The sequence below is a fragment of the Gopherus evgoodei genome, chromosome 23 (assembly GCF_007399415.2).
Source record: "Gopherus evgoodei ecotype Sinaloan lineage chromosome 23, rGopEvg1_v1.p, whole genome shotgun sequence".
Classification (NCBI taxonomy): domain Eukaryota; kingdom Metazoa; phylum Chordata; order Testudines; family Testudinidae; genus Gopherus; species Gopherus evgoodei.
In genome coordinates, this window is record NC_044344.1 from 8,322,815 (window position 1) to 8,347,915 (window position 25,101).

The window sequence follows — 25,101 nt, forward strand, 5'->3', positions numbered from 1 at the left end:
GTCTATACTGTTATGCTGACCAGCTGGTGATCAATATTAGTGTAGACTTGTCTAAATATCCATATGAATGGATATATTAACTATTTTATTGTAAATTCTACCATATGCAATCCCACTGAAGGCAGGGTCATTCATTTGTTGGCTTTCATGACAACTAAGAAAAATGCTTAGTTAGTATGGGGAAGGATTGAGACCTTTTCTCCTTTTATGACTGTTGCTCTTTTTGATTTTTATTAAATGCATACAAACTTGGCCAAACACAGCTGTAATCCTTACACTATAATAATCAAAACTACTAATATAATGCTTTATTTTTTCAAAGCAGTGTACAAATATCAACTAATCCTCACAACCCCTTTTTCAGGCACATCAGTATTATCCTCATTTTACAGATGGAGAAAACAAGGCACAGACAGTTGAAGTGATTTACCCATCCCAAACAGTTACTCAGCAGAAGACTAAGGATTAGAACAACCTATGGCACGGGTGCCAAAGGCTGCACGCGAGCTGATTTTCAGTGGCACTCACACTGCCTGGGTCCTGGCCACTGGTCTGGGGGGCTGTGCATTTTATTTAATTTTAAATGAAGCTTCTTAAACATTTTGAAAAACTAATTTGCTTTACATATAACAATAGTTTAATTATATATTATAGACTTATAGAAAGAGACCTTCTAAGAACGTTAAAATGTATTACTGGCACGCGACACCTTAAATTAGAGTGAATGAATGAAGACTCGGCACACCACTTCTGAAAGGATGCTGACCCCTGGATTAGAATTTTAGATTTTCTGGGCCAATGCTGAGTACATTAAATCACACTGACAGGCATATGCAAAACACTGTGGGAATTACAAGCACGTGTAACAATACCAGGATCCGTGTCAGCAGAGCAAAGAGAATATTACAGCCATATACAAGCATTTGAGGGGCATACACAACAAGGAAAGATAGACTATTTTGGGGAGAATCAAGTAGGAACCTAGGACCAGAGGGATAAATCTAAAGAGGCAAAAAAAAAGGTTGAATATCAGGAAACATTTCCTAACAGTGAAAACAGTCAGACTGAAGCAGCGGAAGCTCCATTTAATAAGTAAATTAAAACTAGGATGAACAAAGCATTAGACAGAATACCTTAAGGATCAATCCTACACTAAGTGGAGCAATGGGGGCTGCACTAGAATAAACTAGATGGGACTCAGTAGATGTGCTCCATTCCCCTGCAGTCTTTATTCTTTCTAAAATGTTTCATATGTCCCAGCAATATTCTGCCTATGTATAAAGTGTTCACCTCATCAAACCCCATCAAGTGTTTACAAAAGACAAAAAAAAATAAAAATGAGAATAAAAAATCAGAAGACTTGGTAGTAGCATACAGTCAGAGTGGGGTTAGCAATATGGAGACACTGTGGGTATGGCTACATTTGGAATTTCAAAGCGCTGCCCTGGCAGCGCTGCGGGAGCGCGGCCGCGGCAGCGCTTTGAAGTATGAGTGTAGTCAGAGCGGCAGCGCTGGGAGAGAGCTCTCCCAGCGCTGCATGTAAACCACATCCCTTACGGGTGTAGCGTGCAGCGCTGGGAGCCGCGCTCCCAGCGCTGCTGCCCTGATTACACTGACGCTTTACAGCGCTGTATCTTGCAGCGCTCGGGGGGGTGTTTTTTCACACCCCAGTTGCAGCGCTGTAAAGTGTGAGTGTAGCCAATGTGTCACATGGAGACACTGTGTCAATTTTAATGCATTTGGCAATCTCCAGATAGATTTTCTGTCCTGCTTATCAGGTTTTCAGACTGAGTTGATTTACGCTCTGGAAAATAATTTCTACTAATTCTGTAAAGTTATTAAAAATATTAAGGAAGTTATTGCAAGGATATTTGGGTCCCACATTTTCAGCCGGGACTACTAACTACTAATTTACAACATACAATGACCATCCAAATACGCTATGTCAGAAGGCCTTAGTTCACAGCGTCAAGAGTTGACATAGCATTTCTGGTAGCATGCGGAGTGATCCTGAAATACTTAACTAAAATTATAGCTATTAATAGTTTTTTAAAAGATTACAGTCATACTTAAAAAATACATACACACACACACACAGCAAAAATAAAACAAAACACCAGAAGTTATTGCATTTTTCCAATTTTAGATAAACGATTTTCATCCTCAAAAACAGATCAAATGGAAAGTGAACTTTTGTTTGAGCTATATTCCTGGATCTCCAATTTCTGGTTAAATATTTCTCATGGAAGTGACAGAGAAGTCCTGGTTTTTAAACCTTTCCTGAGAATAAACAGCGACATGAGAATTCTAAACAAGGACTTCAGATACCATGGTGCTTTTCACAATTCAGCATTTCTGTATTGAGTAGAACTCTGAAAACAATGTACCATTATAAAAATTAAGAGATGGCAGGTCCTACCTTGCAGGACATCTTGATAGACTCCATAGTGTCTGGAGCAGTTCAGAAGGGACTCTTAACCTTTCCAGATCCAACCAAGTTCTAGTAGTTATGCAAATCTTTCTTCTTATTTGAAGAAGTGGAACTCTGGTATCTGTAACAAAAAAAATTAATTAGGGGAAAGAAATATAGCTCACAAACAACTTGCCTTTGGGGGGAGGGGGCAGGAAGAGAAATAATCAGGATTTAGGAAGAAATAGATTTATCATCACCACCTTACCCCAGAAAGAAAGAATATAGAGCAAACACACAAAGCAAGCTGTGTAAAGATTTATACTTGGAAAACTAGACACAACTCTGTACACTTCTGGAGGACAAAACAGTTGGAAAGTACAGACAAAAATCTGCACACTATATAGATTAATGACTCAGGTAAAGAGATCAAAGTAATGTCAAAATTGATGGTATTTAGGCACCGAGCTCCCTTAGGCTCTTATGAAAATCCCATTTTAGGAAATTCCCTGCATGTTAAATTACACCTTAATCACTTACCACATTTACGAATGCCCGCCACCCACTGAAATACATTTATTTTTCAGGACAAGGAGTTCGGGGGTGGGGAAGGGCAATAGTTTGCAACAACAAAAAAGTCAGATGGTTATTTCTGATGTGGTTTTGTTTGTCTGAAATCGTTCTAGAAACCCACCTTGAGAGTCTGGAATCTGCCTTTTTTTTTTTTTTAATGTTTGGGTAAAATGGAGGATTGTAAAAAGGGGGGGGGGGTATTTTCTACCCCATTTCCTAAAATTTACTATCTAAAGTCTTTACAGCCTCTATGCCAGGTTTGCCATGCTAGTGCCAGAGCCTCCTTCTCGCCTTCTTTGGCTCCTGTACATTCCTTAGGGATCGTTGGGATTTTGCACGTCTGTGGTCATTGTGTTTCCTTAACACAAGTCAACGAACAAAACCCACAACGGATGAAGAGCCTGAAAACTCAAATGCACGGCTCTGCCTCGCTGCAGCTCGGGAGTTATAAACTGTCCTTGCGCCAGGCACTTGAAACCCTCGTCAAATACGACGCTAACCCAGCGCCCGTCTACAAACCCCAGCCCCCGACTGTGTATCCGACCTGCAAGGAGGCGATCCGGGATCTCAGCAGGCGGCTGGCCCAGGTTAGACCTCCTGCCCGATATCCCATCCCTGCTCCAGCAGCTCCCAGCATTTGGCCTGCTCGTTTAGCCATCACCATTGTTGCAAATGCAACACAAAATCTCTCCTCGTTTTGTGCGTAACCGAGCCGCTGCAGATCTCTCCCTTGCTATTTGTCTGGTTTCAAAGCCAATGCTCCCCCCCCCCGCTCCCCCCACCCCTCGCCAAGCCAAACTCACTTTCTGGCTGTGCAATAATCATTCCTCCTCCTTCCCCCTCCCCCCGCCTTGGCCTGGTGAATTAGCTCTCAGCAATCGCTCCTCTCTGCCTGCCTGGAACAGGCACAGCAGCAGGAATCGGACGCGACAAGGCAAAGTTCTGGCCCCCCCCGCACCCCCGGCCCCCCGCAGCCCAGCTGACTCCGCGCACAAAGTTGCAGGACTGGGGCTCCGAGCGCTACTTGGCCTGTTGTCTATGGCAGCACCATAGGGGGTGATCGGTCCCTCTGCCAGCCGCACGCTCCCTCTCTCCCGGCCACATGCATTTGCAAAGCCACAGACCCCCCCCCCCGCTGCCTTGCCCCGCAGCCCCTCTGCCTGCCCTGCCCAGCGAGCCCCGGCCCATGGCTCCGCAGCTGCCTTTCCCCTCGTCCCCGCTTGCACCAGCTCCAGCCTCTGCTCCCACATCCCAGCACCTACCTGCACAGCTCAACCAGCCTTGAAGTGGGGATCTTCCGCCCTCCTCCCTTCCCATTGGCCGTGGGGAGGGCATGTGCCGCTCTGGTTGGAGGAGGGGGTGTCAGTCACAAGCAGGGGGTGGGGCGGGAGGGGTGATTGATGCTGGTGTTCGGCTTTCCCTGCCCCTGCTTGTGTTTCCCGGAGATGTTGGAAGGAGGGGGAGGGCTGCATAGGGCAGCCACTCAGGGCCCATCACCTGGATCAGCCCCCCCTCCCCTCACTCACCCTCATGCTTGAATTAGATAAGGGGCAAACTGTGCAGCTGACCCTCTCCCCACAGTGCTGTGAATGCAGATACTGTGTGAAATGGGGAGGGGGGAGTATATGCCCCTGTCATGCAGAAGGATGGCAAGAAAGGGGGGACCCTGTTGCTCTCAGCATTGTTGTAGGCTTCTGAGGGTACAGGAACCACATTTGCCTCAGAGTCAGAGATCTCTGAAGACAAAATGCCTCTGATATTTTGGAGCTGAGATTGGGTTTGATAGTCACCAGTATATGCCATCACACCACTTCAGGACCCAAAGGGGGAAGGGAAATCTGGAGAGTGCCTGTAATGTTACAGCACACAGCTCTGAGCTGGGGAACACAGAGAAGAGGGAGATGGAAAAGCAGGAGGATTCCTGCAGTTAGGGTGACCTGTGTCCCTGAATATTTTTCAGCATCTGTCCCTGTTGGCTTTACAAGAAAAACAAAAGTGGTTTTTCCTGTTGTTGGCGCATAACCTGTTAGCAATTCCCCCAAAGACTGTCCCCCAGAAGAAACTACTAGCTGAGTTAGGGTGATTGTTATTAGGCTAAGTGAAAAAACCCCACAAGGATTGTCCACTACCATATCTGTCACATTGGAGGCCCTGACATAATACTTTCCAATGATCATCCACATCCACATAAACCAAGAGTAAGCGAAACCTGAGTGGTGATTGCAATGCCCAGAGAAGAGCTGCCCTGTAGGGTGGGTGTGGAGTGGGCTTGCTTACTTTCCAGGAACTCCCTCACCCAGCCACCACCACCAGGACCTCCCTTCCTCAAACAGCCAGGATTAGGGTTGCAGTGCCAGGGGCACAAGGTGTAGTTGCAGATGGTCAGTCCCTCCTCAGCAGTTTAGCAGAGTGCACCCATTTAATTGGGAGGCGTCATCTGCCCTGGTTTTTAACATGTTCAAATCCTAGTGCAGACAAGGCAAATTGCATTTTTAACTCATTAGCCTGATAGGCTCTTCCCTAGGTATTACCTTGATCTGCTAACATGTTAAAACTACAACTTGCCTTATCAACACTAGGATGCTGACACATATCAGAACACACATTCTTTCCTAGCAAAGGCAAGCCCTTTACGCTGTTTTTTCCTGTTATACTGTAAATTTCTTCATTTTCAATTTCATTTATTTATTTTAAGTGTGATTTCTGCTGCTGTAGCAGTTTATTCAATAATAACATTTCAGATAAAAGAACAGGAGGACTTGTGGCACCTTAGAGACTAACAAATTTATTTCAGCATGAGCTTTCGTGAGCTACAGCTCACTTCTTCAGATGCATCGCGAAAGTTCATGCTGAAATAAATTTGTTAGTCTCTAAGATGCCACAAGTCCTCCTGTTCTTTTTGCAGATACAAACTAACATGGCTGCTACTCTGAAACATTTCAGATAAAGGGTAAGAATCCATGTCCAGGAGACCCAGGATAGGAAAAGCTGATTTTTTTAGTGCATGTAAAATAAGTCTCTCACATTTTCTATCCAAAGATTTTTCAGCTAGGGTATAAGTAGCTGATAAACTTACAGCTTTCAAGAGGCCTTTACATCTCCAGTTGTCACTCCTCCCACCTCTCAGGATCAGAAGACAAAGAAGGCCAACCATTTTTAAGTATGAGAGCCTTTCTAAAATGTACAACTAAAAATGCTAAATTGTTAAGTAATCTGATTTATTTTAGTCACTTCACAGTGCAATCTTGTATTTTGTTTATGTTTAATATTCTTTGCACATAAAGGGCCAAATTATTATAACATGCCTTGCAGTAGGGAGAATCCTACCGAGGGCCTGAGAGTGATTAAATAATATTACTTGATAGTCTACAATTTTGAAGGCACTGTTCAACTATTAGGTAGTTAAGCCTCACAACCCTGCTATGAGATGAGTATAAATATCCCCATTTGGGAAAACTGAAGCAAAAAGAGGATAAGTGACTTATCCAAGGTCAGTCAATGCTAGAGACAGTATTAGGCTCAGTTTCTGGTTTCTAGCCCCATTCTCTATCCACTCGATCACATCTAAAAGAGTCATGTTTTTAACTTTACAATTGAGCAAAGGTGAGCTGCGCAATAATCTATATAGGAAACAAGTTCTAATTCCTTGGGACAGCAACACAGAAGGTTTGGGCATCCACTGATCCCCTTGCAATGATGGAACTCCAAAAATAAAGATAGTGCCACTCACCAGCCGAGTCTGACAGAGTCTAATATAGCCAGGGGCTTTGAAATGTGACTAGCTGAACATACCAAAATGCAAATGATGTGCAAAAAGCCTGAGATTTTTCATTTGTGTAAAGTCCAAGATGACAATCGTACTGTACAGGATGATATTCCTAAACTTAAGAGGGAAAGTAGAGAAAGGATACTTGTGCATCAAACGTCACTGTTGTGGAATTCCCTTTCTGTTCTTACTTAAAATTGGATCTTCATTTTTTAAAATATGTCTTTAATTTTGTAGGTTACTTGATAAAGCAGACACCTGGACTATAGAGAATTTATGTTCCATCCTCTCCATAAACCATTCTGGAGGAATTCTAGGATAGAATGATGCTAGAATGGTACCAGATTTGAGGAATGTTTATATGTTTTAAGAACAGTGGGTTTGTTTAATCTGTTTAGTCAAACTGGTATTAAACTTCTTAATGGATTGTTATAGAAGTGTAGCAATCATGTAACAAAGCAGCTTTTACCTTCTAGATACTGCCTTTAAAAAGCGTGACTAAGTTTAGTCTGTATGGATTTGTATGCAGAATTAGATCCTGTGCAAAAACATTCTTCACTGAATAATGATTATTCTTTGCCACGGTGAATAAAAGTTGTTTTCTTGTGGAGACATGAGGATCGGATGCCCTCCAGCTTGTTGAGGTAGGCCAGGACTGTTCTATTGTGTATCATAATAAGGATGTGCTGATTTTAATCCACAGAACCAGGGCTTTGCAGACTGCTCTGAATTCTGTTAGATTGGTGCTGTTCTGCCTCGCTGAGGAAATCAAAATCCCTGGACCATTTGAGGTATAGTGAAATCCTGGACCCACTTAAATCTATGGCAAAACTCCCAGTGACTTCAATGGTGTCAGGATTTCACCCATAGAGCAGACACCTCCCATTTATAAAGTTCACCCATGGAACTCTCTGATTGCTATTTTTCCTGGTCATCAGCCTTCCAGGGTGAGAGCCACATATCTTCAGAACATCACATTGCACACTATAGCTCTAGCAAAGGAGCAGATTGCATCTCTGAAAGCAGCCTAAAAGAAGATGTCTGTTAAGAAACAACTTTTTTAAAGAACTGCTCCAAGTGTGTTGATTTTTAATACCGTAGGAAAGGACATCTGACAAGGTATCCATCCATGCTAGCATGGATTTAGCAAAATCCTTGAGGCCCTTAATGTAGGAGATCGGAATCTCACCCACCTATCCAAGCCCCATGGAGAAACAGACTAAAGGCTAGAATCCATACAATGACCCTCCTGACCCTGTTCTGAGAAGAAAAAGGTCTGGCAGGAGAAGCAGGATGATAATTAAGTCTGCCATTTTGTTTATTTTTTTATGATTACTTTCTTCCTCTGAATGCAATAAAGAGCTTCTACACTTTCTCCTAGTTTTGTTCTTGACTACCAGGGTCTTACAATGTGAGGAATTTTAATCTGAGGAAATATTTTAATCTGAAAGGGAAATGTGGGACTCCTCATTACATATGGCACCTGTCTTTATATTTTTCAGGGAAATTGACCTGGCTTTAGACTTCTTTTTCATTTGTCCTGGTGTTACATTCCTGTGGCTTCCCCTCTTTTGTGATATTAAAAGTATGAGGAGGGTGATTTTGAACCTCCTAAAGAGCTAGTGAACATAGGTGAAGAGGTCTGGGCCATGAAAGCAAGCTCCAAATGAGAACGGTCTGTAACATCAAAAGAGAAGGCTGCTGGGAAATGAGACAGCCTAGGCAGCACTATAGTGAATGTTCTTTCCTCCCAAACAAAATAGTTTCCATCCCAAGGGATCCTGAAAACTCTATTGCCTGATTGATGAATTAGGAAACTAACAGAATGGGAACCATCACCCAAAATGTTTGGCTGCTTGAAAGCAGTCATGGAGACTGGAGCAAGAATTAAGTTACATTTGCTGTGTGTATCAGGGCTACTCTGAAAGTCTCCAATCCCATTTCTAGCAGAGAATGAGGGAGTGTCTGGCTGAAGTGGCCTGCAGCTGGTAGTGCTGAGGTACTCAACTCCTGGTGTTTTCTTGGGGAGGCTGGAGGAAGCACTGAACTGGGGCACGCCAGGGATGGTTGTGGGAGTCTGCTCTGCTCCCACTGAGGAACAGGAAGAGGACAGTGCCCGGGGTGCATTCAGCGGCAGTGGAAGCTGAGGCAGGCTTAGGAAGTAGCTTGGTTGCCATTAGTGGCAATATAGAATAACAGGAATTAAGATCTGGAAGGGACCTTGAGAAGTAATAAAGTCCAGCCCCCTGTGCTGAGGTAGGACCAAGTAGATCTACACCTCTCTGGCAGGTGTTTGTCCAACCTGTTCTTAAAAACCTCCAAAGATGGGGACTCTACAACCTCCCTGGGATAGGTTCCTATTCCAGATCTTAACTACCCTTACAGTTAGAAAGCTTTGTCTAATATTTAACCTAGATCTCCCTGGCTGCAGATTAAGACCATTTATTTTCAAACTACTTTCAGTGAACATGGAGAACAATTTATCACTGTCCTCTTTATAACACCCCATAACATATTTGCAAACTGTTATCCAGTGCCCCTCAGTCTTCTTTTCTCAGGACTAAGCATGCCCATTTCTCCTAGTCAGGTTCTCTAAACCTTTAGGATTGTTGATAATGTCTGAGGTGACCACAGTTAATGACTAAAATGACCCATAGGACTGGCTTGGGCACAGATTTCTCGGCTCCAGGAAGAGTCTTGGTGGCATTGGCAGTGACTTTTTACTGGGTGCTGTTGATTTCCTAGTTCTTTTTCCTTAGTGCAAACTGAGTGGCGAAGATCAGAGGTACCATTATACCACCCAGGGACTTCCTCTGCTCTGGATGTCCTGTCTTTATGGCCCTCCGTACTAGGCTGTAACAACAGGCACTTGGGCCCAAGCATTTTGATGCAAAATTGAATAAGAAGCTTCAAAGAGGATTTAGAAGAATTTTCAGAGGAAATTTTTTTCAGAAGAGGGATTAAAAAGCTTCAAATCCCCAGTTAATTTTTGGGGGGGTGATGGACTCCAACATAAACAAATTAATTGAATACTGAATGATTTGATTTCCATCCTTATTGGTTTAAAAATACCTAAAAAAATGTATGAATTGAATTTGGTACCAAAAAATTATTCATTTTAGATTGGGGACTTGATGCATTTAAATCCCTTCTCTGAAAAAAGTTACCTCAAAATTCTTTTCAGTGCTCGATGGATTTTGGAGGGCTCCCCCTACCCACCATAAATAAATAATTAAATAAAATTCAGGCTTTGACAAGAATTTTCCAAGGTACATTTTTGCAGATTAAGGATTAAAAAGCACCAACTCCTCTGGGAGCCCAACTAAACCCAAGAACTTGTTGGTATCAAATTAAATTTGGCGCATCCAATAGCCCTTAAAAGGGATTTCCTGAGGTAATTACAAAAAAAAAAAAGGCACATTTGCAGGAGCCCCCCTTAAGAATGACCTTTAGGATGGGGAGACTGGGCTTCAAAATATCAGCAAGGCAGCACAACCTCAAACAGCCTTTAAAAGCACATTTTGGAGGTAAAGTGTCTTTAGAGGAAGGGTCACAAGGAGGCTTTGTCCATGTAAGCAGCTGTGGAGGCAGAGCAAAACAGGCAGGCAGTCTGCAGAGCCCAGCCTGGACCAGTGACTCGCAGGTTTCATCTTCAGAGCCATTGTTTCAAATATGCACACCTCAGTTTAATGGGCGTTTTCTTTAACACAGGCTCTGTGCTACAGAGGCATTGCCCCATACTAGGGGAAGCCTCAGCCACCCAGCTCTGCCAACTTTGCAAAGCGGCAGCAGCCAGGATCTGGGCCCTGCGAGTGCAACTTCTGTTCATAGCGACTAGAAATAATGGAATTTATGAGAGGTGGGGAGGAAACGGATGTTTTTTATTATGTAAAAAAAAGACAGTTGAGGCAGCACTTCGGCCCTCCCCCAAACAGGGTAATGAGATAACTCAGAGCCCCCTTAGCTTTCAGGGGGTGACGTTCCTCAGTCCATTTCTCCGTCTTTCTCCTTGCTCTCTCCCTTTCCCTCTCTTTGCCTCATGCTCTTGTGTGCCACAGGGCTCTTCTCTCTGACTTTACCCAGTGTCCCATTAGCCTCCCTGGCTGTTCACCTTCTATCCCCTCCTTTGCAAGGGCAGGAGAGTGTCCTGCTGCTGTCATTGCTCCCATCTGCTTACCCACTGCTCTGGGATATTCTGAAAGCGTGTGTTCCCAGCTGCCACGGAACCATCTTGGGCCTTCTGTTCCTGGCCAACACGGGCTGGAGCCATCTCAGTCCTTCTGCTCCCAACGGCCACGGAACCTGCTGGTCCCAACTGCCACGGAACCTTCGCCACCCATCTGCTCCCAACTGCCATGGAACCTTCGCCACCCTTCTGCTCCCAATGGCCACGGAACCTGTTGGTCCCAACTGCCACGGAACCTTCGCCACCCGTCTGTTCCCAACTACCACGGAACCTTTGCTGCCTTTCTGCTCCCAACGGCCATAGAACCTGCTGGTCCCAACGGCCACAGACCCTTCGCCACCCGTCTTCTCCCAATGGCCATGGAAACTTCGCCGCCCGTCTGCTCCCAACGGCCACGGAACCTTTGTCACCCATCTGCTCCCAACTGCCATGGAACCTTCGCCACCTTTCTGCTCCCAAAGGCAATAGAACCTGCTGGTCCCAATGGCCACGGACTCTTCGCCACCCATCTTCTCCCAATGGCCATGGAAACTTTGTTGTCCTTCTGCTCCCAATGGACATGGAACCTTCGCCGCCCGTCTGCTCCCAACGGCCACGGAACCTGCTGGTCCCAACTGCCACGGAACTTTCTGACCCTAACATTCCATCCCTTCCAGTGCCTCCTGGCTGCTTGAAGAGCCAGAGAAAGGAACAGGTTCTCAGTGTAACTTATCCCGTTCTCCCTCATTGAACATGGCTGTGGACTCTCATAGCTAGCATCTAAACTTTGTCATCCTGATATATTTGTATCGCTTTCCTTTCTGAATTATTTGATACACACACACATGCTCAAGTGTAGAAGCCAGCCCTGCAGGCTGGAGAAGCCCCATACAAGTTTTGGGCACCCATGCCATGACAGTATAGCCATAGCCTCAGATGTCAGCAAGCTTATTCTCCAGGATTCCTGCAGTTTACCAAGTGTTATCTCCACTTGGATTGTCGCCAACACTGAGTGTACTGTATATTATGATTTTTGTAATCCAGTGACATTCATTTCTGCTGTCAAAGTGATGCCAATTCTCAATGGGAATAGAATGAAGGCGATGTGTGTAGTAATATTGTGTACTGTCTCTTTAAGATTAGTCATGTGTAATCACAAAAAGGCCTCCCAGTGGAAGAGGCTGCTGGTGCAGCAGACACATGTGGGGTCTGCATGCTCAGAGTCTGTAGGACCCTTCTTGTCATTGTACCTAATGGTGTGGTTTTAACTTTATATCCCTGGTCTCACTCGGCATTCCTGAAGTATAGGAACTGCAGCGTACTCACAAGGAAGATACTCTCAGCTGCCTGCCTCTGTTAGAAATCACAGCACTACCCAGGCCCCAATATAGGCACCTGCCTCCTGTCATTGGGTGCATTGTTCATTATCCACCAGGTGTCTCAGTGACCTATTCCTGCCAGCTAATGACAGGAGACTTGAGATAATCTATTTGGATATTCCTGGCCAACAGAGTGATTCACCACCCCCTGGTACATAGATATCGCAAGCGCTATGACTGTCACCCTCTGAAGCCCGGGTCTCCCAGGTGTTTTCCCACTCATGGTGGCAAAGCAATGTGACACCCACACACACCACTCCCCCAAAAGCTGGCTGCCAGGGTGGCCACCCTGATCACTCCCCCCCCCAAGGCCAAACCTGGCAGACACCATGTACTGTACCTCTCAACAGCACTGTCTCAGACAAGAATGAACTCAATGGGGAGGAAAATACACAAGAATGATAGATTTAGAAATACTTACATTGTAAACTCTTTGGGGCAGGGACTGTCTCTTTGTTCTGTTTGTACAGCACCTAGCACAACGGGGTCCTGATCCAGGAGTAAGGCTCACAGCCTTCCATCTCTCCTCCTTAGGTACAGCTGCACAAGCCTCAGTCCCTCTCCCACCACCCAGACTAACTGCCACAGGACATTCCAGAATCATCTGATCTCAACTGGCACAAGACATTCTAGTTCCATCTTCCCATCCCATCCCCTGTCTAGTGCTTCGGTGAGGCAACATAGTCTATTCACAGCTTTGCCACTGACCTGCTGGATGACCACAGCCGAGTCACTTCACCTTTCTAGTGCCTGTTCTCTCTCCCCCTCTTTGTCTGTAAGCTCTTCAGGGCAGAGATGGTCTCTCACTAGGGGTTTGCACAGTACTGATCACAAAGGGGTCTCAATCTAATTTAGAACTTCTAGGTGCTACCATAATACAAAAGTATAGTTTGAACAGCACAGAGGCAAGACTCTGACATCCTGTGTAACATTATCCCAAGCATCTCTCACTTGGAGGGGATTCACTTCAGCAAAACGGCAGTAGGTGAGAAGACAACACAGTATCAGAAATTATTCTCAGGAGCAGCAATAAATCAAGAGGTAGAACCAGGTACAATCTCTTTGTAAAGGCTGTGCAGATTACCAGTCATCTAATGATATTTGTAATCTTATTGATATCAAACAATGCATACACCAAAGTCCCAAATTGCACAATATTTCTGTGATTGGTCTAAGAGTTAGAAAGTGAATTATTCCATTTTAATAATCCAGCGGGATGAATAGTTTGCTTTCTTCATAAGTTTCCAGTGGAAACTCTTAAAGCACTTTACACACAATGAATAAAATCTTGATAATCTGCCCTAGGGAATATGCAAATTGCTAACACTGGGGATGACAGCTTTGAGGAAACGAAGGGCTTGTCTACATCAGAAAGTTGCAGCGCTGGTGAGGGAGTTACAGCGCTGCAACTTTGAAGGTGTACACATCTGCAGGGCACCACCAGCGCTGCAACTCCCTGTTTGCAGCGCTGGCCGTACTCCCGTTTTGTCTCGGGTGTAGAGGATCCAGCGCTGGTGATCCAGCGCTGGTAATCCAATGTAGACAGTTACCAGCGCTTTTCTTGACCTCCGTGGAAGGAGGAAGCCTCTGGTAATCAAGCTGGTTTCCTTTCCCGGTTTGCTCTCTCGGTCCCGGAGCCACCCAGCAAACCGCAGGGAAGGAGACCTGCTTGCTCGGGGTTCCGGGACCGAGAGAGCAAACCGGGAAAGGAGACCAGCTTCGCCGCGGTTTGCTCTCGCGTTCCCGGAGCCACCCAGCAAACCGCAGGGAAGGAGACCTGCTTGCTCGGGGTTCCGGGACCGAGAGAGCAAACCGGGAACGCCGCGGTTTGCTCTCTCGGTCCCGGAGCCACCCAGCAAACCGCAGGGAAGGAGACCTGCTTGCTCGGGGTTCCGGGACCGAGAGAGCAAACCGGGAAAGGAAACCAGCTTCGCCGCGGTTTGCTCTCTCGGTCCCGGAACCCCGAGCAAGCAGGTCTCCTTCCCTGCGGTTTGCTGGGTGGCTCCGGGACCGAGAGAGCAAACCGCGGCGTTCCCGGTTTGCTCTCTCGGTCCCGGAACCCCGAGCAAGCAGGTCTCCTTCCCTGCGGTTTGCTGGCTGGCTCCGGGACCGAGAGAGCAAACCGCGGCGTTCCCGGTTTGCTCTCTCGGTCCCGGAACCCCGAGCAAGCAGGTCTCCTTCCCTGCGGTTTGCTGGCTGGCTCCGGGACCGAGAGAGCAAACCGCGGCGTTCCCGGTTTGCTCTCTCGGTCCCGGAACCCCGAGCAAGCAGGTCTCCTTCCCTGCGGTTTGCTGGCTGGCTCCGGGACCGAGAGAGCAAACCGCGGCGTTCCCGGTTTGCTCTCTCGGTCCCGGAACCCCGAGCAAGCAGGTCTCCTTCCCTGCGGTTTGCTGGCTGGCTCCGGGACCGAGAGAGCAAACCGCGGGAAAGCTGGTTTCCTTTCCCGGTTTGCTCTCTCATCCCGGAACCCCCCTTGAAGCCGCCCAACAGCGCTGCAGTGTGGCCACATCTAACACCACTTGCAGCGCTGGTTGCTGTAAGTGTGGCCACTCTGCAGCGCTGGCCCTATACAGCTGTACTAATACAGCTGTAACAACCAGCGCTGCAAAATTTTAGATGTAGACATGGCCGAAGACACAAATTGTGCTTGCCCAAGGTCACCCAGCAAGTGACTGTGGGCTAGAATGAACAGCTCCCCACCCATTTCTTGTCTCTACTATAGCACAGTTCCTTATACAGGAATGATAAATTGAGATGGCGGAAGGCATTCACTTGAGCCTTGAGGTTCAAGTATATGTTAGTAAAGAAATAGTGAGATTAGAGACAACAGAAACAAATAAAAGAGGGGTATTTATTTATTCTGTGGGGTGTTGGGGGGAGGACGTGTGTGCAGTTATAATTCTTAAGGTCCAATCCTACTTTCATTGCAGAGAAGGGTGTAGGATCATGGCTTTGAAATTTAGACCAATACAAACACTAAAAAAAAAAAAAAAGCCCCTTCTGTTTATATTTTCTAATTCTTTTCATTGCACGGCTGTGTCTTGAAGCAAATCCCATGATTTACAATACATCCCTGTAGTGGGGATCTAGCTCTGACTGTAAACTATAGCAACTATTGTTATTGGTGTAGGGTAGTACTTAAGACCCCACTCATGGAGCAGGATCCTATTGTGCTGTGTGCTGTACATACGCAGAACAAAAGAGCTAGTCCTGTCCCAAAATGCTTATTGGCTCTTTCTTTTAACGTCTCAGTAGGCATGGTTTGGCAGAGTAGGCAGCGAAATGCAAGGTCTCCGTGAAGTAGTTGGATGCAGCTACTGAAAGTCAGAAGCGACTTTGTGGCAAGACCCTCGTAAGTGGAATAGTGAATATAGCCTGGCTGTGCTCAATAGTACAGGCTGGAAACTTTGCTTGGGTCAGTTGTATACAAGGAAAAGTTTTATGCAGTATAGTTGCAGCCATGTTGGTCCCAGGATAGTCAAGAGCTCTGTGCCACTCAAAAGCTTCTCACACCAACAGAAGTTGATCCAATAAAAGATATTACTTTACCCACCTTGTCACAAGGGAAGTGTTAGTTTTGTTTTACAGCTGACTTTTCTTATACAATTATGTCTAATTTTAAGCTCCATTTTAGTTCAGACATGTTAACAGAGCAGGAAATGGAGCCCACAGTCAAGGTATCTGTAGTGATAGATAAAGCGCCTTTGTTTCAATATAAAATCCTCCAGGGAAGATGTCTCAACTGCCTTTCCAGTAAAGCTATGTTAAAATAAGTAGCTTGATTCTTTTCTACTGAATTTGTGTTTGACGCACAACAATCCTCAGCCACATTTGAGTGGTGGCTGATGCGAAGAGAAAATCCACAGAGTAGCAGGGAAGGTTGACATGGGGCGTTTCATAAAGGATTTTTGTTTTTTAAAATAGAAGGTCATTGGCAACACGTTAGGTTCCCAAGTTTGTTATGTGTTTGTTGAAAAGGGTATTTTAATATAAATAGTATTTTTAAAGTTTTGTGGGTATCAGTGAAAATTACTGAAAGGTTATTCCAGGCAGCAAACACCAAAATATCTGAGAAAAAGGAAGTGAAGTTAACCACTCTAGTTTTATTGTTCAGGATGAGATACAAGTAAGATAGCTTACACAAATGGTTAAAAGCCCAATTCAAATTAATCTTTTACTAGACAGTCATAAGCAACAGAAGTAAGGAAATATTACGTGTTTTCAGTTTTCCTTTAAGTTCTGAAATTTGACAATGTTGCAAATTAAACAAACTAAAGGGAATTAGAAGGGAAAAAATCTCACACTAAAATTCAAAAACATTAATAAAAAATTGGTGCACCTGTGGAACTCTCTGTCACAAGAGATAGTCTAAGAGCTCAGTGGGATTTAAAATAGGATTGAACATTGACATGGATAAAGAGAACATCCTATTACATTAGATAGGACATAAAAAATTAGGCAAATATCTCAACCATTATCTACCTGGCGTTAAAAACAAAACTTCTCAGATAGGAACATAAGTGTTCATCACAGTATATATTTGCACCTTCCTTTGAAGCATTTGTTACCGGCTACTTTTGATGTACGGATAGTTGTTAGATCCAGTATGCAATTAAGTTATTACAAGTGAATATGGAATGCAAAAATCTTGCTTTTTTTGCTACAAAAGTTCAATACTGGTGTTCATTTAATTTCAGCGAGGACTTTTCCCAGTGCTGCTCAAAATGTAGTCTGCTTCAGATCCAAATACTCCTCTGGCAACAAAATCCTTGCTTGTATTATAAGGCTGGTAACTACAATGCAGTATTTAAACATATTTTGTCTGCGAACACTAAACAATACTTTTGCAGGTTTGAATAGTCTTGTGCCAAAGTCAATATATAATAGTGTCCATGGGAGCAGAGTACAGAATTTGTTCCCTATCAACCACAGACTGGTCTAGCGTATCAGGTGGGAAAACAAAGGAGAGGGAGGCTTGGAGCCTTTACATTTTCGTCTGTATTTTGCATCAGGGCAGAGGTAAAAGAAAACCTCCTATACAACGTAAAGTTGCCACAAATTAAAGGAACACAGCCAATTTAAAAAAAAAAAATGACTTGTCTGAAGATGTCACACATTGTTGTAACAAACCTCAGGTTACCAAAATGGAAAGATGAGAAATATTTCAGGATTGTCTTTGTACATTTGACAGCTCTTAGGGTAGTCACTTCCCCCTTCTCCACGTGGGTCTCTCACATGCTTTCAAAGCCTGGCATCAGTGAATGGGTGATTTTAGGGGGACTACTTGGTATTTTGGTCTGGGCTACCTTTTCTCCTATATAGATACATTATTTCTCCTCTTTCCTCACACCAAATGATTGCTATGTTAATATTGTGGCTGGAAAAGAAGCCATTGTCAAAGTTTCACCCCACTGTTGTGACCCTTTAACTAGTCACCAGAGAATATACCAGCACTGTAAGCAGCACACACTGGTGTGTCAAGAGCCAAAGGTTTCTCTTGATCTCGTCTCCTGTCATGAAGGCACCTAGTAGTGTCCATCACCCAATAGATCTGATTAGTATAGATTGTTTAAATCTCGGTAAACAAGTATATTTACTGTTGTTATGAAAGTTCCACTGCCAAATACTTGCAGATAGTTTCCATTAAAACAAACCAACCCCACCCACCCACACGTCACCTAACTCTTCAGACAGGTCAAGGACTGAATGGACAAGATGACCAACATCCCGCAGTTGATCCTTCTGGGTCAGAGCTGAGGAGTGTGCCTGCATTTGTGCAGAACTCACAACGCCGCTTGTACGGGTTTGTGCTTAAAGAGGCTGTCACAGAGTGCCAAATCCATCAGTTTCCTTTATTTCAGCCTAGTAGGTCAACCAGCAGCAGACAAAAGCAGCCACAGTTAGGCCATAACCCTGAAAACACTCCCCAAGTGAGAAATCCCACTGAACTCAATAAGGAGAGAGTGCTTGTAGGACTGGGCCCTCAGGGAGCAACTCATCCACTTCTCTGAGAGGGTGGGTGTGGGGAGGGATCCACACATCAAGCACCTGATTATAAAACTGCTTTTAAAAGTAGTTTATTTGGATTTCCACATCCTTTAATGAATTGCAAATATATTAACAGAAAAGACTTTTTTCTAAGACTGTACAATATATGAAATAAAAGTCAGGAAAAGCAAAAAAAAAAAAGGAAAAAAGACAAATTACATTGTTTCAATGCAAATAGTACACACCACACCCACACTTTGCATTTTTGCATGTTTTTGTATTAATAAATGACAGTCCCCTAATTCTTCAGTGAACACATTTGCTCTAGTTTGGGTGTCAGAGCGCGTTCACACTCTGCCTCCCTTGCCGCTCAAAGAGCAGATAAGTAGATTGATTAAAATAATGGTTTTCGTGCGGTTGGTTTTTAAGAAGGTAAAATAGCAGCATGGTTTAAATGTAACTTGCAATTCTTGAGAAAAATAAAATGTAGGTGATGACGTACATCTAACGCAGGGGACAATTTAATATTTTGAGCACTAATGTTCAGTTTAGAATTTGCATCCTTTTAAAAATCTTATCTGAGATAAGAGCCCTTTGCTGGGTATTTAAAAATGAATTCCAATATAACAGTTTACAACATTTAAAGAACAAAACTGTTTAAAAAATTAAACAGCTATAAAGGAAATTCAAGATTTTTTTTCCCCATATGGGGGATTTGCTAGTTTCCATCTCTGGCCCCCAAATAAAGCAGCATTTGTTTCAGGAAAATCCCCAAATTAGCACATACGCTTTGAAAACAGACAAGGAATAAAACTAAGTCAAATTTGGGGCCTAAGACCTGGTCAGCAAGGCCTAAGTCGGGGGTCGGCAACCTTTGGCACGTCGCTTGCCAGGGTAAGCACCCTGGTGGGCCGGGCCAGTTTGTTTACCTGTCGCGTGGGCAGGTTCGGCCGACTGCGGCTCCCATTGGCTGTGGTTCCCTGTCCCAGGCCAATGGGGGCAGCAGGAAGCAGTGTGGGCGAGGGATGTGCTGGCTGCAGCTTCCCACCACCCCGATTGGCCTGGGACAGCGAACCGCGGCCAGTGGGAGCCGTGGTCTGCCAAACCTGCCCACGCAGCAGATAAACTGGCCAGCCCGCCAGGGTGCTTACCCTGGTGAGCGGCATGCCAGAGGTTGCCGACCCCTGGCCTAATGGCTTAAAACCAGAATTTTCCAGCTCTCAACTATATGGGGCATGGGGGGGGGGGAAAAGAGAGAGAGAGAGAGATTCCTGCTTTTTGTTTAGAGAATGTAAACTTCAACTACCAAAAGGTAGCCAAATATACTGTACAGCTAATATTCACACAGACTGTAGCTCCAGACTGTACGATGTGTTATTTCTTTGTAACTCACTCCTGTGGAAACCCTATAATGGAGGTGCAAATCTTGGAGAGCTACAGCTGCTTTAAGACTGGGAGGGAAAAGAAAGAAAACCATGCAGATATAGGTAACTTCATGACTACTACATGTGAACAGCAGGTGAGGATACTTTCCTATAGTACAATTCCATTGGGGAATTTCAACCCTGGTGTTTTCCTTTGAAGGGATGGTTTATCATGCAAGAGCCTAACTGCAATACTTTTCTAGCACCAAAGAAATCTTGCATCTAGTGCACTCTTTACTCCGCTGAAACACTTGCATGATTTATAATGAGATCTAGTTCATTTTCAGAAATAAACAGATTTACAGTATTGACAAAAGCACAAAGCTTCATCCAATATCACCTCCCATGTTTTAGAGATTTTCACTATGACTGGAGTTCAGCCTATTTTCACTGCTTGTCTACCCACTTCAGAATAATGGAGAATATTTTTTGTGCAGGTGTTGTGAATTTTTTTCTCCTTACGGTAAAAAATGCTTCTCACAACCAAACAGTAGGTGTGATAGGACATGTTTGTACCTAATCTAGGACAAGGACACTAAAAAAAATATATATATTTAAAAAAAAATTAAAGTTCTACTAATGGTAACTAAAGGTCTTCTAAAAACAATATACATTAAAAGGAAAGGAACAGAACAAATTTTAAGACTGATCACAACAAATATGTTGCTGTGAAATTTGAATCATTCCCAATTTATTGTGCATAATTTGCTCTTTAAAAAAAACTTATGATATCATACACTCTTTACGGTCACTGCATAAAGGGCACCAATCTTTGTTGCAGAGTGCTACAGAGAAAGATAATTTTGGATTCTTTAATATAGCCTTGCTTTCTTCTCACAGAAACAGCCTCCAGGGCACTCAATTCCTACAGATATAGAGTGAGAATTTTCTCCAAGAATCTTAAAGAATGGATTAAAAAAAAATAAGATAATTGCACATTTTTGCATCCTGCTCAGACAATACTTTACAAAATAGTTTTAAAAGGATACTGTCTTAGACAAATATTTGATGCATCTTACTGTAAGGTTTTGATTGTGTTAAGGCTTACACTGTCTTCCTGGCTTCTTTATCTACTTAGAAACAAGTTGTCATTGTGGTTTATATTACTTTTATCCTTTCAACATTACAATTTTATCTACACTTCTCTTTATTTTGCTCTTACAATAAAAAAACTTTTTATTCTCTGAACATCAGAACCAAATCCAAGGGGCACCTGAAGAAGAGGCAACACATTAATGACTTGTTTCACTGAAGTACTAAGTAGACAACAATTGACATTTTGGAAGTTAGATGAATAAATTAACTCTTGGCTAGAATATTAAAGCGTTCTGTAATAATTGCTATGGTGCAATGTGCTCCTCTGGCTAAGAACAAGTTTACACTAAGTAGGGACACCGGAGATGTTATAATATTTTGACACACGCTGAATCCCGATCATGTGCACTGTATTTTGTTCACTGGAGACACTGTGGCTTTAAGGTTATTCACATTCCCTGGCATTTAAGTTACACTATAATATGCAAAAGTTTTTAACCTGTCCCATCCTAAACTTAACGCTGTCTTTGAAGAACCTGGAAATGGAAGTTCAGCACTCTGCTTACCAAGAAAGAATCAAACTGAGACACGTTTCTGGAGAAAGTACTAAGGAAGCAGTTTCTTGTTCTATTCCCACATCTATCGGCTCACTTAGAGCAAACCACAAGTCTTTCTTCCATGATAGCTCTCCAACAAAGGAGGAGTTGGAAAAAATATGTTTTTCCTCCTCAAAGAGTCATTTCATAAAGGTATAAGAGCCAACAAGTCAGTCTCAGTAGCAGCTAAACATTGCACTGCCATTAATTCGGTGTAGGTTTAAAATCTGATGAGTGGTGCACTCATGGTGTCAGTGGAGAATAATGACAATGCCGGCTCAGTGACGTGAAGACACAGTACGTGAAGGAAGGAGAGAACACAACAGTACCAATCACACACCCAAGCTCAGATACTGGCTTTTGGAGGTTAAAATTCATCACTTTCAACTGCATGGAGTTGTGTGTCATCTGCATCCGTCATGCTGCTCTCTTGGGATTCATCTGTGCCAACTTTAAAACACAAACAAGGGATTAGGCTCTTCGGTAGAAGGCATGCACATTTTACATAAGCAAGTCCACCACATTAGAAAACAGTGGCAACAAGGCTCTATCATAGCTTATAAATATAGAGGGTTCTGCACTCCCCCATCCCCAGGAACCTTTTCCCCACATTGCCCCCATCCCTGGATTATCTCTTCTAATCCCATATGCCACGTAACCTCTCTCCTCTTTAAAACCCAGTTCTTTTCCACTCTCCCCAAGCCAGCCTAACAAGATCTAAATAAGGGTATGGCTACACTCAAAATTTCAAAGCGCTGTTGTGGGAGCGCTGCCACGGCAGCGCTTTGAAGTGTGAGTGTAGTTGCAGCGCCAGCGCTGGGGGAGAGCTCTCCCAGCGCTGCACGTACTCCACCTCCTCATGGGGATTAGCTTGCAGAGCTGGGAGCCGCGCTTCCAGTGCTGCGGCACTGTTTACACTGACGCTTTACAGCGCTGTATCTTGCAGCGCTCAGAGGGGTGTTTTTTTCACACCCCTGAGCGAGAAAGTTGCAGCGCTGTAAAGCGCCAGTGTAGCCATGGCCTAAAAGAGCTGAGAAGGGAATCAACATGATGTGCATCTTGCAAAAACAAGCACCCTCATTATTTTAAAGCCTCCTTAACCACCTCCCATCAATGAGCTAGGAGAGAGACTGATAAGATCTGATCCCATTATAAAGTGAACGGGAAAGGCCAGATTGATATGCCTACCTGCCATGCCCCACAGAGATTGATAGCTTGCATCAATCTTCTCATCTCAAAACTGTAATGTTTAAGGACTACTTAGTATTTACAATAGTAAAGTGTTCAGAGATAGTGAAATTAAAACAGGATGGAAGCAGGTTTTACTGCCATACTCTGAGCCCCCATGCTGCAAGTGACAGAGTGAAGTTTACAGCACAAGAACTGACGCTAGTAAAAGATTTAGAAATGTCAGCTTATACAGACTTTAAAAAAAATGTAAAATCAGTTTATTTGCAAATACTGTACCTACTCTGCCCTCATTCAGTTTGTATACAGGCACAATCCAGAGCATGGTAAGGAAATGCATCTAACCCCTCCTAGGCCCCCCCTCCCCCAATATTCATGGCAATCAGCAAAGCAAAATGAATGTTCATCTGGTAAGAAGCAGTTCTCAACAAGTTCTGTCTTCGTTAAAATTTGCAGTAAAGCAAGATAAATAGCTCGAGGAGATGGTCACTTTCTAAGCAGCTTGATTGTGCCTACCTGTATTGCTTAAAGGTAAATTTTAGGTAGCACAGTTTAGACTATGGAAGTACCTTCACCTTTATCTGAATTTCCAAATGTTTTGATGCCAAGGGAAATAGCAGTCCTGCATAATACCCAGAAGTATGCTGGGCACTTCCCAGAAGTAAGACACGGTCCCTTTCTTAAAGCTTACTTTAAAAACTTTGCCTAGATTGGGACTTAAAGGTATGTTAGAATATGTTAGCCAACATGTTTTAAAAAGCCTCTACAATAGGCTCACCACATGCTAAAGTGGTCACTTGGCAGTTTAGACCTTTGAGGTATCTTTTCAGTCTGTCTGCAGAGTCAGGAGGATTGTACTGGTTTACATTTGGAAGGCTTTAAGTAATGTCTGGTGAATTCAAACTTCTATTTAAAAAAAAAAAACAAATTAAAAAAGGATCCTAGTACAAAATTTCTGTGGTGCTTATTTCCAGAAGCTGCAGTCACCTCTGAAAAGTTTAAGTGCTCTGTCTCCATCTGCTGGGTGCAGATGAATGATATACTAGAACATTTAGATTAGTTTAGACAGAAGAACAAAACCAAAAACATTTACCATTTCAGAAAATAAAAAGCATGTTAAAAAACAAGATGCTATGGTTTTACTGGAAGGTGTCACTAAAATCAATGGGATACACACCAGCAATACATCTGATAAAAAGTTTTCAATACAATTTTACAATGGACTATAAGAATTTTAAGTTCTATAGTAACATGTTTCCCTAATGAAGAAAACAAAATGGTTCTTTTGCAACAGTCTATCCATCCATTTTCTAGTTCATGTCAAGCTCATCAATATTTATGACCATCCATACTTCTGGATAAAAAATTAGATGAGAAAGATTTAGGCCATTCCCTCTGGTGTATTTTTTTAGTGCTTTAATTTTGCACAGTTTCAAACAACAGGGCTTCTACAACTTTCCTTGAGAGAGAATTCCAAGATTTAACACATTTCACTGTTAGGGGTATTTTCCCTCGACATCAAACCCAAGTTTTCCTTTGTTTAAGTTAAGTTATCTCATTACACTTATGCTGCTCTGGGCTCTTGAACAAAGAATTCCATTCTTTCCTTGCTTGTTACACCCTTCAGATACCTGAAGGATTAGATCCCCCTTTACTAGAAGGTTCAGGTTGCAGGGTGTATAATTGTCTTGTAAAAAAGTATTAAGATATGACTTATATAAATACTGTTAAGAGTTTATTAGGTCCTGGTCCTGCAAAGATTAGTCCTTATACTAATATTAAATATCTAATCTCCTAAGAAATCTAACAATCTTTCACTAAGTGCTTATTACAAGTAGATCCAGCTAGATCAGCAGTAAGAGAATTGTTGGAGTCGCCATTTGCTGTGCAAATAGGTAAGCAGTTATAGTCTGGGCTTCTGCTTTACTGAGGATCATAAAATCTTTCTACTAGAAAACCAGTTAATTTGGATTTTGAGCTGGAAATACAAACCTGACTCATATGGATAACATTCGCTGATCTGCTCTTCTTGAGTTATCGGTTCCTCATCATCTGGAAGGTAACGTTTATCAATGGCCTCTTTGATCTGGTTGTTGGCTCCTTTAGGATCTAAATCCATTGCCCACGAGAAATTCATAAGGGCCAGGTGAGTTTGACCCAATTTTTTATAAACCTAAAAATAAAAACATTAACACTACATTTTCCATTAAGCTGCTACTTGATATCATTTTATCCAACACTGGCTTGTAGCCAATAGTTATTTTTAAGTGGTATTCGTAATTCCTACTGTCATGTGAAAGACTGCTGGATGAATGGGACATTAGCATGCATTGTAAGCAGTTGTCTAGGAAGGAACCGAATGTCTCAAAGAACTCTGATACAGAGCCTGTCACATCTCTTGGTGACTGGATAGAATCCATTCCAGATTGGCAATGAGCAAAAGACACCATCATTTAATGGCTATTTGGTGCTCTACGTGAAATGAATTTGTCTCAGTCCACTTCCTAGTTTTCACGCTAGATATAGTCTCAGGTGATCCTCTTAAGGCTCTGCAGAACAGGGCTGAGGCACATTGTG

At 43.4% G+C, this 25,101-nt stretch overlaps 2 protein-coding genes across 6 annotated transcripts in view; both read right to left on the minus strand.

The window, feature by feature from the left end:
- The window catches only part of KANSL1 (KAT8 regulatory NSL complex subunit 1), a 176,240-nt gene extending 172,311 nt beyond the window's left edge, over positions 1-3,929 (minus strand). The window contains exon 1 of the mRNA XM_030541036.1: positions 2,420-3,929. The gene's annotated coding sequence lies outside the window, so the exon portion shown is untranslated. The remainder of the gene's footprint in view (positions 1-2,419) is intronic.
- Positions 3,930-20,152: 16,223 nt separating this feature from the next.
- Positions 20,153-25,101, minus strand: part of CDC27 (cell division cycle 27) — a 52,773-nt gene continuing 47,824 nt past the window's right edge. For 4 of the 5 annotated variants that reach the window (XM_030541078.1, XM_030541077.1, XM_030541080.1 and 1 more), the window contains exons 18-19: positions 24,517-24,697; positions 20,153-21,786 (exon numbers count right to left, since the gene is read on the minus strand). In XM_030541078.1, the coding sequence (XP_030396938.1) occupies positions 21,704-21,786; positions 24,517-24,697 (264 nt within the window). In that variant the 3' untranslated portion in view covers positions 20,153-21,703. Of the gene's footprint in view, positions 21,787-24,516; positions 24,719-25,101 lie in introns of those variants that run through there. The other variant, XM_030541081.1, reaches the window with a different exon arrangement.